Raw genomic sequence first — 15,447 nt, forward strand, 5'->3', positions numbered from 1 at the left:
CAAAGCAGAGCTCGCACAGCTCTAAGTAATTGGAATCTCTGAGTCGCCACAAGACCCAGCAGGTTCTGTCTGGGTGTAGCTGCTCCTGTCAAGTGCTCCTCTGAGTCCCATTTTTCTTCTATTCTCCAGACCTTTATGTTGGTCACATTATTTCTTACACTGACCCTGAATGAGCTACGTCGGTATTCTTAATCCAGAAGCTGTTTCTGAGGCCCTAAGAGGCATTCTTTCTCTTTCATTACATGTTGATGAAATTCAGTGAACTCTGAGTAGGAACCTTCTTTATTTCTAGTTCTAAATTCTTAGCATTCACTTTAGGGCCACACACGTACTTCTTAAAAATTTATATGCCCCCTTTTTGGTAATCATACTATAGACTTGGTGCATCGGTTAGGATATGTTTGTTAGCAATCAGCAGAAAACCTGGCTTAAGCAATAAATTGTAACTAAGTAAATCTAGCCATAGGACAAGCTTTTGCTGTTGGTTTGATTCAGAGATTCACGAGATTATCAAGGCCCCACTTTCCATGGGTTTGGCTTCATTTTCAGGCTGGATGTTCTGGTGCCAAAATAGCTGCAGCAGTTCCAGGCTTTAAATCCACACACCCCACTGTATAAAAGCAGAGCAAGTTGATTTCTCTCCCAAAGACCACCAGCAAGTCTGCTCTCTTATTTTACTGGCCTGAATTGAGGCAGTTTTGTCCATTCCTGAGTCACATCCCTGTGTTCAGAGGAATACGATGCAGTGACAGGCTTAGAGCAGGACTGTTGAGCTATTAGGAACTAGTGACAAGAGAAATAGGATTACCTGGGGAAAAAAAACAGGCCTCCCAGGAGTTTTGCATGGTATCAGCTTCCCCTGAAGCACTTGGGCGACATGAGGGTGGAAGGGATTGGATGGATACCTGAGTGGAGACTAAAGGTGCTCTTAAGGAAGAGAGAAAGGAGGAGGGAGGGATGTTGGGTAGGCAACTAACACAATAACTCTTTTTTTCAGGTACATGCAGAGTTTTCTTGAACTTCTAGAATATGAAAATAAGAGCCCTGAGGATCCCCAGGTCTTGGATAAGTAAGTATGATACCAAACTTAGCTGAAAGTCAAAACAGCTAGGTTAAAAAATGTCTTGGTAAATGGAACTCACGCCATTCAGAACCAGGAAGTATAATTTAGATGAAAGCATTAGGTTCCTTAATGAGCAACAGCTCAACATTGCAGTTTTTTTAAAATTTGAGTTAAGGATTTAACATAGTGCCAAGGTAACGATGACACTTCAGATTATGATTTGTGATCTAATTCTTAGTACTCCTGTTCCTGGTGAACTGGTGCAAGGGAACTCACTATCAATATCGCAGTGACTGTTCCACCTAGTGGTGGTTTTAAGAATGCACTGGCCTCTACGTATACAGGAATTTATCTGCTTAGTCCTTTACAAGTTGTTTTTCAATTTTCAATGCGATATTACATTTGAGCTCAGATAAACTGTAACGCTTTTATTTTGGAACAGAATCAAAGGGGGTGCTATTAATATAACAGTTATTCTGAATTCCTTGGCTGCAGTCAGGCACGAAGACGGCTAAATTCTCATGCTGATGGAAGATATTTCTGGTTTTTCATTTTCGCTTAACTGGAAAACACTGACCCTAGCTCGGAGTGTGATTTCTTCTCCCCAAGAGAAATTAAGTAGCCCCTTCACATTACTTTCCTCCTCTTTCATGTACACATCAGCGAATGCTTTGGGCAGGCCTGTTGTGCAGAAGAATTTCTTCCTCGGTAGAAACCTGGCTCACATAATTGTGACACCAAACACTTTAGGTGAAAGTGTTCCAAAAAAGAACTAAGAAATACCACGTTATGTAAGCGACCTGAGCTCAAGACATTTAACCTGGCTCTCTCAATTCACAGATAAGGAAACTGAGGTCCAGGTTGTGAAGTGACTTCCCCCATATTGTAACAGTAGTTAAGAGCAGAGCTGGATCTGGAAATCATGTCTCCTCTCCCTGAGCACATTGTCGTTTACAGTGTGCCATGCTGCCAGACCTCTGGTTTGAGTCACAACTTGAGTTGTAAATTAAAATACAAAGAGGGGAGTAAGTGCTAGTCTGTTACACACTTTGCTGGGTGTTTTGTTAATGGAGCTACAAAATGTGGCAGGGGAGGCACTGGATTAGAGTCCCAGCTATAGTGTTTTCCTTGTTAGAAGCCCCTGCTGTCATTTAAGGTTATCAGAGTTAAATGAATCGAATCTCCAAAGCCATTAGCTAGTGACAGTTTGTTTGGCTGACATCCTCAAAATTAGGACTGGCCTCTCTAGCTTCAAATTAAGGGATATCGATTTGTGGAAGTCTCTGATATTAAATTTCTGTGGTGTGTTTCCCGGAGTCCTGTCTCAGTTTCTGGAACGGGTTATCAGTCAGATGCGACTTATGGACATGAGCCTGCTTCGAAAACTGCCAAGTGCTGGATCCAGGGTGTACACGATGGTGTTGATAATAGCTCTCGCTCAGTGAGTTTCAGTAGCTCACCCAGGCTCAGGAAGCTAGTTAGGCTACTTGGGGTTTTAGAAGCCTGGTGCTCGTGGGGAAGGAAGGAGCGAGGGGTTCTACTCATAGTAGCAGCCTTTTCTGTTCAGTGAGAGGTTTTAGAGTCACATGCAGGAAAGTCTTTTAAGTAAAGTGAAAGCAGCTTAGAGGACGAGGAAGTTTATCATAATGATAAAGTTTTTAAGAGCCCCAGAAGATCGGGGAAGTATTCTGAGAATTGAGCCATTGAGGCAAGTCTCCTCCCTTCACATAGAACTTGAGGCACTTCTCATCTGTAATAAATTGTTTCACTTTAGTGATATTTAATCTGCAAATACGTTGGGAAGAGCATTATGTGAAGGGCAAATGATCTGTTAGAAAATTTTTGTGAAACTTTATGGCCTTCTAATTACCCAGTTGATGTCTTCATCTTTGCTGTCTTTGTACATATGTATTTGTTACAGAAATATTTAATCATTGAGAAAAATAAGGCTATTCCGATAAGTCAAGTCACTCCAAATTTCCATTACCAGGGGACAACCAGTGTTAACATTTTCCTTCCATCCATACTTTCAACTAGCCGTACATATTTTTATATGTGGAGAATATATGATAGATCATTATTAGTAGTTTCATAATGGTCCATCTGCAGACAAGTCGTGATTTGACCTCCTTTGGGTTTTAGAATAGTTTGTAGTTTTCTTGCTGCTATAAACAGTGCTCTGAAGAACAGCCCTTAAATACAGCTGTTGGCCTTGTCCAGATATTTTCCTGGAATCAGTTCTTGGGAGTGGAGTGAGTTTCTCTGGGCTTTGATACATGCTGCTAAATTGCTCCTAGAAATGCATCAGTTATGCTCCCACGCTCTAGCTGACACTGGTTGTTCTTTGCCAGTCTCATAAGTGAAGGATAGTGTTGCATTGTTTAAATTTGCTTTTCTTTTATTATTTTCAAGGGGGCGTTTGTATCTCCTCTGGAAAATTTTCCACTGATACCAAGCCTCTTGCCTAGTTTTCTGTTAGTGTAGTCATCTTTTCCTTTACTATGGAAGTAACTCTTACGAATATATTTTCCCCAGTTTTCACTTCATTTTTTTAGTTTATAATGTGTGTCCCTGTAAAATTGCTAAAATCTTACATAATCCTATCATTTGGTTCTTCATGGTTTTTTTCTTTTTATCAAAGTATGCTCGGTTTACAATGTTGTGTTAATTTTGCTGTACGGCATTCTGATTCAGGTATACATACATATAGATATCCCTTTTCATATTCTTTTTCATTTTAGGCTTTTACGAGGTATTGACTATATAGTTCCCTGTGCTGTACAGTAGGACCTTGTTGTTTACCTAGTTTATATATGGTTTTTTTTGGTTTTTTTCTTTTTATCAAAGTATGCTCGGTTTACAATGTTGTGTTAATTTTGCTGTACGGCATTCTGATTCAGGTATACATACATATAGATATCCCTTTTCATATTCTTTTTCATTTTAGGCTTTTACGAGGTATTGACTATATAGTTCCCTGTGCTGTACAGTAGGACCTTGTTGTTTACCTAGTTTATATATAGTAGTGTGTATCTGCAGATCCCAAACTGCCTTTGGTATTAAGCGTAGGGCAGCCTTCCTTACTCCAAGGTAATATACTTACTCACCTGAGTTTCTTTTTTTTCTATGATTTTATCCTTGTACATTTAAATCTTTTGACCCATTTTGAGGCATAAAGCTTAAAATTGGAGTGTAACTTAAATTGTTAGCCAGCTGTCCCAACCAATTTGTTTCCCTACTGACTTACATTGTTACTTTATCAATATGCTAAATTTTTACACACACATACTCAGTCACCCTGGGGCCTGGTTCCAGGCTTTTTATTTGGTTGCATTAACTTGTCTTTCTGTTCTTAGTTACCATTCTCAATATATTTTTCCCTCTGTACCTTTACAGTGATATACTGGAAAACTTGAATAGGTTTGTCTTAATCACCTTTGTTCTATATACATTTCATCACTGTATTTTACTTTTGTGAGGAATTTATTTCAATATTTTACTCTTAAAAGTTTTGACATTATTTATTTATTCATGGAAGCTATTTCTCTGAGACTCCATAATAAATCCTGAAAGATTATTGGGATTATCTTCCTGTTGTCAGAAAAAATATTAATATGTTCTGCAATTATGTATTCTGTAAACATTTATAGAGTCTGTATTAAATGTAATCACTTATCCAAAAAGTCAATGGATTCCTTAAAAGGTATTCGAGCATGTTTTTCTTTACTACCTTCTGCTTTTTGTATCTCTGAAGGAAGAGTTTCTATAGGAAGTTTCAAGCAAAAACTTGGGTAATACTGTGGCTTCTCATAAATACTTACTTATAGCCTATAATGATAATGATGTCTCTGCCTATAAAAATACCAGTAGGTAAATAGTCCTGAAACAGAGCTGGGAAGTTTATGCATTAGCCCATGAGATACAGACTGACCATTTTTTTGTTTCCTTCCCACACAGCTTTCTACAAGTTCTGATTAAAGTCAGAAATAGACACAATGATGTGGTTCCTACAATGGCACAAGGAGTGATTGAATACAAGGAGAAGTTTGGGTTTGATCCGTTCATTAGCAGTAACATCCAGTATTTTCTGGATCGGTTTTATACCAACCGCATCTCTTTCCGCATGCTTATTAACCAGCACAGTAAGTTGGGTTTTCCTGGTCCAGTTTTGAAAAGATAACCAGAGTGATTTCTCCCAAATGTTTTCCTGTTACTTCACTTTCAATTTACTGACATGAATTTTTGTCTGCAGAAATTTCATTTCTAGTTCAGTTTTTCCCAAGTGAGCTCTATCTATTAATCAGCTAACCATTAGAATTCTTTGTTAAAAGAAACCCTTGAAAGGCTTTTTAGATGCTCATATTAGAGACAGGACCACTGCCTGCCTTTTAAGCCTCTGCCGTTACATTCCTGATGGGGACGAGGGAATGGCATTAGTGGCAGCCTGGTGTTCATCTCTGAATACGTTGAATGTCTCTGAGAGTCCTTTCTAGTATTTATCCGGAATGGTACATGTTTTCCTTTTTGGTTTTAAAAACATTGATACTAAGAATATTGAATTGTTATGTTGCCAATATGAGAAACTGATCTTTTATTTCACAGTAATTAGTGAAATCAGATTAATCGGGCTTGTCAAACCCTAATCTTGTGTTGAGACTTTTAGTCCACTCTCTGGGCTGATAAGCAGATAAGAAAAAATAACTACGGTTCTCTCCACAAAAACTTTTTGACTCATCTTCAGTGTGTCTCTTTGTCTGATTTAATAATTTTTATGAAAAAGCATCCAAGTGTCTAGAGTCTAATTCATCATCTTTGCCAAGTCAGAAAATGGACAGAGCATCTTTATTTTACTAATTTGGTTTATTTGGATAAACAAATGTTATGCAGCTATTAAATGTGGGTGTGTTCTAAATGTGTGTCTTTTAAAAATATGAATGTATGGCAATTTACAGTTATAGGAATAAAAAAAGAGCCCAAATACTATTTAACTAAACTACTTAGATAACTACAATTTCTTTTTGACCTAAATTTGTGTGTCTACATATAGGTGTGCATGTTTTTAGATCATTGATTAAGCTTACCCACCTCTTGTGTTTCTTCCACATAATCATTTGGCACTTTACATTTTGGCCTAATGCCCACATTTGCTCTGTCATAATTAAAATCTCCCCTACTTTATTTAAGCATTCTTCTTTTGTGGCATCTAAGTTATTCCCATTTTTTTAAATTAAAAATGGGTACACATATAAACATTTGAATAGGCACACATATAAACTTTTTTCTTTGGGGGCTCCGTTTGGCTTTTTTTCAGAAGTAAAATTTTATAAACCTTGCATATGATGAAAAAAGTTGAATGTACTTTTTAAAATGCTCACACAAATTTTGTTCATGTGTAGTACAGTGAAAAACCATCTCCACGTTGGAGGCATCTGCAGTGTTCGCAGTGAACACCCTTAGCAAGCCTAACTGTGCAGACTGCATTTTCTAAATATTTAGAGAATATTGGAACAAATGTCTGGAATCGTGCTGAGAAAGTGGGTAAACTTGGCTTAAGGATGAAAGGAAGTTTTTTTTCCATCCAAGTCACGTTGGGCCGAGGAGAGCGGGTTGGCTACCTGGCCCGTGTCACTGCTTTCGGACCTGCTTCCTGCACCTGGCAGGTCTCATGGGCACGTGCTTCCTCCTTCCTTGTCCGATAGTTGGTCACCCACCAGCTGGTTCTATTGCTTTAAGACACTGGGGATGCTAAAATGGTTTTCACAAAGAAGAGAATCTTTCCAAAACTACCAGCTCCATGTTTCTCTCCTTGACCATCCTAGCCTGCTGTTTTTTAATCCTCTCCCTTTTCTCTTGTGTTCCTTTAGCACTTCTGTTTGGTGGTGACACTAACCCTGCGCATCCTAAACATATCGGAAGTATTGATCCCACCTGCAATGTGGCTGATGTTGTGAAAGGTAAGGAGGCCAATGAAACGTCAGCGATTGTAGTTCAAATGGGATTGTGGTTTCACTGAGGCAGCTTGGCTCTAAAGTTATATCGTGGAACTGTTTGCTGATTGGTCAGGCCACTCTGGGCCCAAGTCACTTGATCCAAATATGTTCAGGAAAAGATGCATAATTAGTAATGTACAAAAAGGGAGTGTCTACTTCATTAACTAGGGTTTTTCTTGTAGTTCTCTCTGAACAGTAAACATTTGTTAGCCTAAGTAAGATTCTAAGTTTCGATGGCCACCACTGTCTGAAAATTTCAGAGAATGCAACCCTTTGTTATAAAATTCAGCTGAAGAGGGGAAGGATACAGCTCAGTGGTAGAGCAGCTGTTTAGTGCATGAGGTCCTGGACTCAACCTCTAAGAACCTCGATTAAAAAATAAATAAACATATAAATTTAATTAATTAAATGTAATTTACCCCCCCAAATCCATCAGTGTAAAATTCAGCTGAATTCGCATGTTTGTACAATGTATACATCTTTCTGACATGCACTCCAGGTTTTAGAATCTCTGTAGCATGTGGGCTTCCTGGGTTCACTGGACATGGATCTGGACACTGTTCCAGTAGCCTCAGGGTAGAACAGAGCCCTGGAGCCATATGTCCCTAGTACCCAGGCACTTGGAGTTTGAATAGCAGTTTCCTCATTGTTCGTTTAAGAGAAATGCTAGCTCCAGAAAGCCTTCCTGGTTGTAAGTGATCCACCAGGTTCCTGGACTGCTTCAGTTTTCTGCAGTATTATGGTGACTCTCTGCAGCTTCAGGACCCCAAGCTGTCCCCTTGCCTAGACAGTATCTCCTACCATGGCCCTCCTCTCCGTCCTTGAAACACACACCTTACCAGTTTTCAGGACCACAGGTCTCCCGATCTTCTTCAAGGATCTTTGTGGCTCTTACCTTTTCTGAACTGTGTAGCTAAGTGAATAGGAGGCAAAAGAGGGCCTTGTTTCCTTGGTAAAGCTCTCAAGCCTTTCTCAAGCAGAGTGATCTTTGCTGTTGGAGTTTAGGGGGCCAAGGGCAGGGGCCCAGCGTGTGCAGCCTCCCCAGTGGGGAAACAGACCAGATCTTCAGCCACTCAGGCTAAGGAAAACGGGTGCTATTTGGTTAACCTGGGCATCCCCCGGTGGTCTTAGCTCAGCCGAGGATTGTCAGGCTTCCCTGGCCTCTGCTTAGGTAGAAAACATTGACTCAAGTTATTTCAGTTATAAGTGAATAGGCTCAGCCCCAGCTCCCTAAGAACCCTGGTGGTTTCTCTCTCATAAGATAACCCTGTGGTTGATCATGACCTCTGCAGGCCCCCAGTGGGGAAGGGGAGCAGGATCGGTCTTATCATAGCTCGTATGTTCATTTGGCCCTCGCCCAATGGCTTTTGTGATTCCAAAAACCTGGTTCAGATAGTTGACTGCCCTTAGAAAAAAAGGCACAAATTCACAAAGCAAAAGTGCATTGCAGTATATTGCATGTGTGCCTTTTCTCTTCAACTGCAAGCAATTTGATGTCAGGGTTTGCGTCTTACACTTGTTTTGTGACTTGCATAGAACTTAGTATATGCTTGTGTAGATGGTCAATAAATATTCCTTGGCTTGATAAGTATTCTACCTTTTGATAATTTACTTTTTTAAAAAGCTTTATTGAGATACAAGTCACATACCGTGCATTTCACCCACTTAAAGTGTACAATTCCATGGTTTCTAGTATATTCACAGAGTTTTGCGACCATTACCAAGATCCAATTTTAGTACATTCTCATCACCCCAAAAAGAAAACCTCATACTCATTAGTGGTCACTCCCCACTACCCCTCTTCCCAGCCCACAGCAACCACTAATCTGCTTTCTGTCTTTATAGATATTCCAAGTCTGGAGATTTCATATAAATGAAATCATACAGTACATGGTCTTTTGTGATTGGTTTCTTTCACTTAGCATAATATTTTCAAGGGTCATCCATGTTGTAGCACAAATCAGTACTTCATTTCTTTTGATGGCCGAATAATACTCCATTGCATGGATAGATCACTTTTTGTTTATTTATTCATCAGCTGATGGACATATAGGTTAGCTCGATGATCTCGTACATGTTACATAAACTCTTTGGGCCTCAGTTTCCTCGTCAGTAAAATGGTGCTCTTGGAAATTCACCTATATCATAATGTTAAGTGAGTTAATATATGTAGAGCTCTGGAAGCAGCACCAGCACCCAGTAAGGGCTGTAGGTGGACAAGTCCGTGAACAGTAGCCCTTGGGCATCACATGAGTCGTTTGGCTTCTCATTTATACCATTGATTACATAATATGTTGGTACCTTTGCTTTTGTTTCTGGCATCGATTATAAAATATTTAAAAACATTGTTTATCGGGAGGGTACAGCTCAAGTGGTAGAGTGCATGCTTAGCATGCATGCGGTCCTGGGTTCAATCCCCAGTACCTTCTCTAAAAATAAACCTAATTACCTCCTCCTCAAAGATAAAATAATTAAATAGTACAATAATAAATAAAATATTTTTAAAACATCATTTAGGACATTTTTGAGACACTTGAATATTTGACATTCAAGAAATATTGTTCATTTTTTAGGTGTAATATTGATATTGTGGTTATGTTCTTTTAAAGGCGTCTTAGCTTCAAGTGAGGTATTTTGAAATATTACACGTGATATGAAATGGCATGTGGGTTTTGCTTCAGAGTTATCCAGAGGGAGGACAGTGAAAAAGATTGAGCATGTTGAGAACTGTTGAGGCTGGGGAGGTGTGCGCGAGGATTCTTACACTGTGCTGTGTGCTGCCGTCTCCGCCCGCCATTCTGCAGAATAAAGTTGTAAAAACAGTCCTTTTTATCATCTCACTGTTCCTTCACCAAAAATGTCTTTCCCTAAGTTTTAGAGAGATTTTAACCCTGAGTCAGTACCACCAGGTAAGTAATGGGGATTGGCAGGCAGTTGTCAGTGCTCCTGGAGAGCAGAGGGGTGAAGCAGCACGATAGCGAGTCAGATGATGAGGGGAACCGGCCGCAGCCCAACTCTGCAGGTGAGCAGAATCTGTCGTTTGCAGCACTGACTGTCAGGACTGCTCTTACTGACCTTACTACATCCTGCCTGGTCTTGGTGTTATTCCTGCTTCTGTGGGTCTCTCTACCTGGGGTGTAAATTCCTAAAGGGCTGAAATTACTCCCATCCACGCTTGCATCACTCCTCTCAGGGACAGAAGTTCTGGACCAGACACTAGCTGAAGATAATGTGCAAAGCAGTTGGATCAACATTAGAAAGAAAGAAACTACAAGTTTATGCCTGCAGTTTATGCCGACCTCATGGCCTCATGCTCTCTCTGGCCTTTGTAGTCACGGTTTTGACACTGGGCCAGATCCCCCTGTCCACTCCCTCTTCCTGTGCTCACTCGCAGCTGTATCTTCAGGCTCTCTCCTGCCCCTGTGAGACCGCTGTTTACTGTGAACCAAGTTGACTCCATCCTCTCATTTCATCATTTCTACAGCTTGTCTGGCACAGCCTGGATCCCTGGCGAAGCCATACCCAGTGAAAATCACTCACTGTGCCCCTCTGCCACTCGGAATGTCACTTCCCCCAACACACACACGGTGCGCACACTCCTACCTTCACGCTCATGGGGCAAGGAGGAAGGACCGCCATGCTCCTCGTTCTCCACTGTTTCTTTCAGACCATCTTTTTCACTTCTCAACAGCCTCTTAAGTAAAACAATTGTGGAGGGCGGTTTTAGATTCTGGAAGTTCATCAGCACGTAAAGCAACTTCCACACCATCGACTTTTCTGCCACCTTCATTCCCTTCACAAATCATGGATCCTGCCCACAGCACACTGAGGACACTTGGCTTGTACATACTTTCTTGAATGCTCTGATGCTTCTTCCACTTACTAAGGGTCACTCATTTGTCCTCAAACTGTTGGTGTAAGTTATCCCACAGGTATATGTATAAATATACATAATTTATACATATATGTTATATAAACTGAAGAAATAGGAGTACAAAAAGGAGACTTATTTCCATAAAAATCAAGTTTGAATGCTTTGGAAAGACTTGATAGAAGTCTCTTAAAAATATAATGAAATGACTGTGAACAAGATAACTATTAAGTGACAGGGCAGCACTGAGTAAAACTCTTAGAAGGAATCTGCACTCAGATGGCTTGACAAGTGTTTTTAAGTTTATTACCTTAAAGAAATAGGAATTGGAATTCACAGATGTATATGGTATTGTTTATCTAGGAAATATGACCTAGAACCCCAGGCCAATCCAAAGAAGAGGCTTTGGCCTTATTTGAAGATTGCTAGGGGAATAAATTGTATATTTAAAAGTGTATTTTAAGTTAATGTTACAAGTGTAGTCATATTTTATGGTTTCCCATTATCCAACTTTTTTGTCAATCATCCAATTCCTATTTCCGGTTTGGTCAGTTAAAAGTACTCATGCCATATTATCAAAGTAATCAAAAGTGCTCATTGAAGAAAATTTAGAAAATGTGGGAAAAGAGAGACAAGAATAAAAATCACTTGTTTTCATAACCCAGTGACATAACATTGTTTTACACATTTGAATTCATACCAACTTTACAGGTTGGTATGTGACTGTGAGTAATGTGAGTCTCTTTGTATGAAATCCATAGTGATTTGTCTATTTCCCCATCTCCAACACTAATGCCCATCATGCACCCCTTCCTGGCTGATCTGCTGTACTCCTCATCTCTATATGCAGTGGTTTTCCCGGCCAGGTGTAGATAACCTTTATTCCTCACTGGGGTATTGGTCTTAAATCGGTTACCTTTCCTACCATGGCAAAATTAGCTCAGCAACCTAACAGGAAACCCAAAGGGCTCTTTCCTCCCTGTGGACTAAAGCAAATTTTAATAGTCAACTTTCTGTTTCATTCCCTGTGGACCCACTCTCAATTCTTGGAGTGTCTGGATACCCAAGCAGAAGCTCTTTGGGGCTCAAAATAAGACTGAGAAAGAACAAACGAGGCAGAGAACACCAGCAATCAGAAGGCTTGGAAATTCTTCCATGTCTTCTATCAGATGCTAGAGTCTCCATCCCCAAATGCCCCAGGGGCAACATAGAGTCCCAAAGGGCCCAGGCATCACCATCTCTTCTTCCGGATACTTCCGAGTGCTGTCAAGGAAAGGAAGAGACGCATGTCAGCTTCCTTCAACTCTTAGTGACGTCTTACTGCTCCCTTCCTTTTAAAGTAGTTGGTAATTTTCCACTGGTTTTTCACCTTCTCCTTGTACCTTCTGAGATTTCTCAGTTAATCTTCTCACTTGGTGCCTCTGTCTCTAGTATTTTTCCCCTTCCTTTTGTTTCAGGAAGATTGTTGTAGAGGGAGGAGGGGTTCTGAGTCGTAATGACAGCTCTGCTGTTGGTTTTCTCAGCTGTGCAGATCCTGCATGGCTTAAGCATAGTCAGATGTCCAGCCCGTGCCCGCCGGTGCATGCACACATGTGTGTTTTCCAGCCTTGGAAAGCCTCAATGAACTAATAGTGATTCCATACTTAGATCTCTTGAGACAGACTCCAGGGAACTTTTATGTAGAAGGGTAGGGACAATATTTTTATTTTTGACTAGACAGTTGTATAACTGTGTAAAAGTGGGGTGCATCCTGCATCATGTTAATTGAATGTGTGGAACACTGAAGCATGCCTCCTGGCTGCTTATTTAGCACATTAATATCTACCTTTACACATCTGCAAATTACAGCCTCGTGGTAGTGAATGCTAGAATTAGTGTTGTAGAGCAGCTCTTACTATCCTCTGAGAAGTGCCTTCTGGTATGACCCCTTTCCCTCCTTTCTTTGTAAGAAACCAGGAAATCAAATGGAAAATCCTGTGGTAAGATCATTTTGAAGGTACAAACTTAAATACTTGGTACAGAAGTCAGCTCTCACAGCGATGTTAGCTTACCTCTGTTGTTCCTAAATGCTATTATTGTTTAGTGTGATAGCATATGGGCGGTATCCTGAGAGCGTGTCATTATTCTGGTTCAGAAATAATGTCTTATGCTCTCACTTTGGGCTCTTCAGGTCACAAGTAACAGAGACCTGTTCTCACTGGCTTGAAAGACAGATTTATTAAAAGAATCTGGTAGATCCCAGGGTAATCCAAGGGCAGGAAGCACTTTAGAGTCGGGCTATAGAAATTGGAACTGTGAAACAGAAGCAAGGAGTTTTTTCTGTGTGTGTCTGTAAGTGGGTTTGTCAAGCCTCCCTCTTGTCTGTAGACTGGCAGACTTTTGAGGCAGCTTGTTTAGGACAATGACGGGCACTCCAGGCCTTCTAGATCGTGATAACTCTCAATGTATCCTTTTGCCTTCTGCCCTGCCTGAGTGTCTCGATCCTGAATTCTCAAAAGATGAATTTAATTGGCTTTTTTGTCCACGACCACAGGTTTTAGGATTCTGGTCAGCCTGTAGGTTGGTTGCCGTTACAGTAGATGTTCTGCCTCACTTCTCCAGTTGGCTGTGCTTTGAGGCCGGTAGGAGAGGGTCTAGTGGTAAGAAAGCCCCTGGGCTTCCCAGTCAGAATGGGTTTTGGGTAGAGGGATGATGACAGACTGACCTTATTAGAATTGCATTGTAATTTAAAAGCGTTTTCAAGAAGCAGCTTATCTGTGACTTCCTAACGCTTTGCGGTCGTTTACATTTACCATGCTGGGGCAGTGCTTCTTAAACTTGAGCTTGATGGTTTTCTGTATCCTGTTAGACCCAAGTTAGGGACTGTGGCATCTTCATGTTTGTTTTTTCAGCACTCAGTCAAACTCATCCTTGTCCAGCCTCTTATAACATATATTTAAGCAAATAACAGCCTGTATTTGTGATAGAGGCTAATGTTTGATAGCAGAGGCCTGTGGTGAATTTTGAATAGGAAGATCCTCTAAGAAAAACAGCTCATAAAATAACATCCATATGCTATTAAATTTTCCTGTGTGCTTTTCCTTAAAACTGATTCCTGGCTACGGTGGATCTCTGGGGCTGGTTGCTATGTGAACCTTCACTCTACTCTTTTTGGCTTGGCCTTTTTTAGTTTTAGTCTTGTGTGTTTACCATTTGGGTATTCTAACCTGGGGGAGTTAAGATACGCTACACCCACAGTTTTATTAGTTACTTTATCATCAATACCTTATTTCCCTTGAAAACAGGTTAAAATCACTTGTGTTCAGTGGCAGTAACAATCATTTCCTAATATTTCCTTTTAAAGATTAGTGGTAAATAGTGGCACCAATATATTGCAGATAAAAGTAATTTGATAAATTATCGTGTTTTAAAATTTTGGTTTCTGTTTAAAAGCTAGAAAAGTCTTATTTAGAAAGCTTATTATTAGTAGGACTTACATTTTACTCTAGATATAAAGGAGATGAATTTTTAAGCCAGTATTGAAGTTTGGTTGTCATGTTGGTGATTTTGAAAAGCTTTTTCATTTTTATGGTCCTTTACTTAAACAGAACTGTCCTATTTGAGTAGGTACGTGCTCTCATACACTCCAGGACCCCATGATCATTCATGTCCTGGGAGCAACAGTGACAGAATTAATGTGTCCCAGACTTGACTTTCTAGGCCAGTGGTTACCCAATCTACTTTCTCTCTCTTTTTTTTTTTTAACTTGACAATGAATTCTACACACACACAGTTTTGGGAACCACTCTAGGCCACTAGTTCCCAGTCTGACCAAAGAGAACATCTCTTATTGGTATAGTTGATTGAACCTGGGGAATTTTCTCCAGGGCAGGATTGTTCCATTTAACAGATGCTTACTAGATGTGTATTGTGTCCAAGGCGTTATTATGTGCCATGGGAACTTATTAAAATGCATATGAATATAGATTTAACCATACTGCCCCCAAAATACTTTTGGCTGGCTTAAGTCTCATTGTCTTGTCTTGAGTTTTTCAAGGATCATAATGCAATTTCTTTTTCTTTTTTTTAGTGGAGGCACTGGGCATTAAACCCAGGACCTCGTGCATTCTAAGTATACGATCTACCACTGAGCTATACCCTCCCCCCATAATGAAGTTCTTAATGACAGCATTGAATCACTATAATTTGTAGTAATGCCTAAAAAATTCTTAGTCACATGTGGTTTAGGAACCATGCTGGGGCTTTTAGTTTCAAGTTGGCTGTGTCTATCTGGACTCTACCTAATCTTCCATATGTTACATTTGTGTCATACTTTTTCTTAATAATGCTGTCATAATCTCATACTATTGGGCAAGCTGATGCCATGAGGAACTAGCCCATTTCAGGGGGTTGGGTTCTTTTCCTGTTTTATAGTGAATGGAAGAGCAGTTTAAACATCTTTAAAGGTGTTGCATATTTGTAGAAGTTGTTTTGTGGACGTGCATTGGCGTTGTATATGGATAATGAAGCATCGTCTTTAGATG

The 15,447-nt window shown here is 40.1% G+C and overlaps 1 protein-coding gene across 1 annotated transcript in view; it reads left to right on the plus strand.

Moving 5' to 3' along the window:
- The window catches only part of PDK3 (pyruvate dehydrogenase kinase 3), a 59,550-nt gene that overhangs the window by 22,973 nt on the left and 21,130 nt on the right, over positions 1–15,447 (plus strand). The window contains exons 3-5 of the mRNA XM_006213011.4: positions 998–1,069; positions 5,021–5,205; positions 6,928–7,017. Of these exons, the coding sequence (XP_006213073.1) occupies positions 998–1,069; positions 5,021–5,205; positions 6,928–7,017 (347 nt within the window). The remainder of the gene's footprint in view (positions 1–997; positions 1,070–5,020; positions 5,206–6,927; positions 7,018–15,447) is intronic.

This window comes from Vicugna pacos, chromosome X (genome assembly GCF_048564905.1).
Source record: "Vicugna pacos chromosome X, VicPac4, whole genome shotgun sequence".
Classification (NCBI taxonomy): Eukaryota; Metazoa; Chordata; class Mammalia; order Artiodactyla; family Camelidae; genus Vicugna; species Vicugna pacos.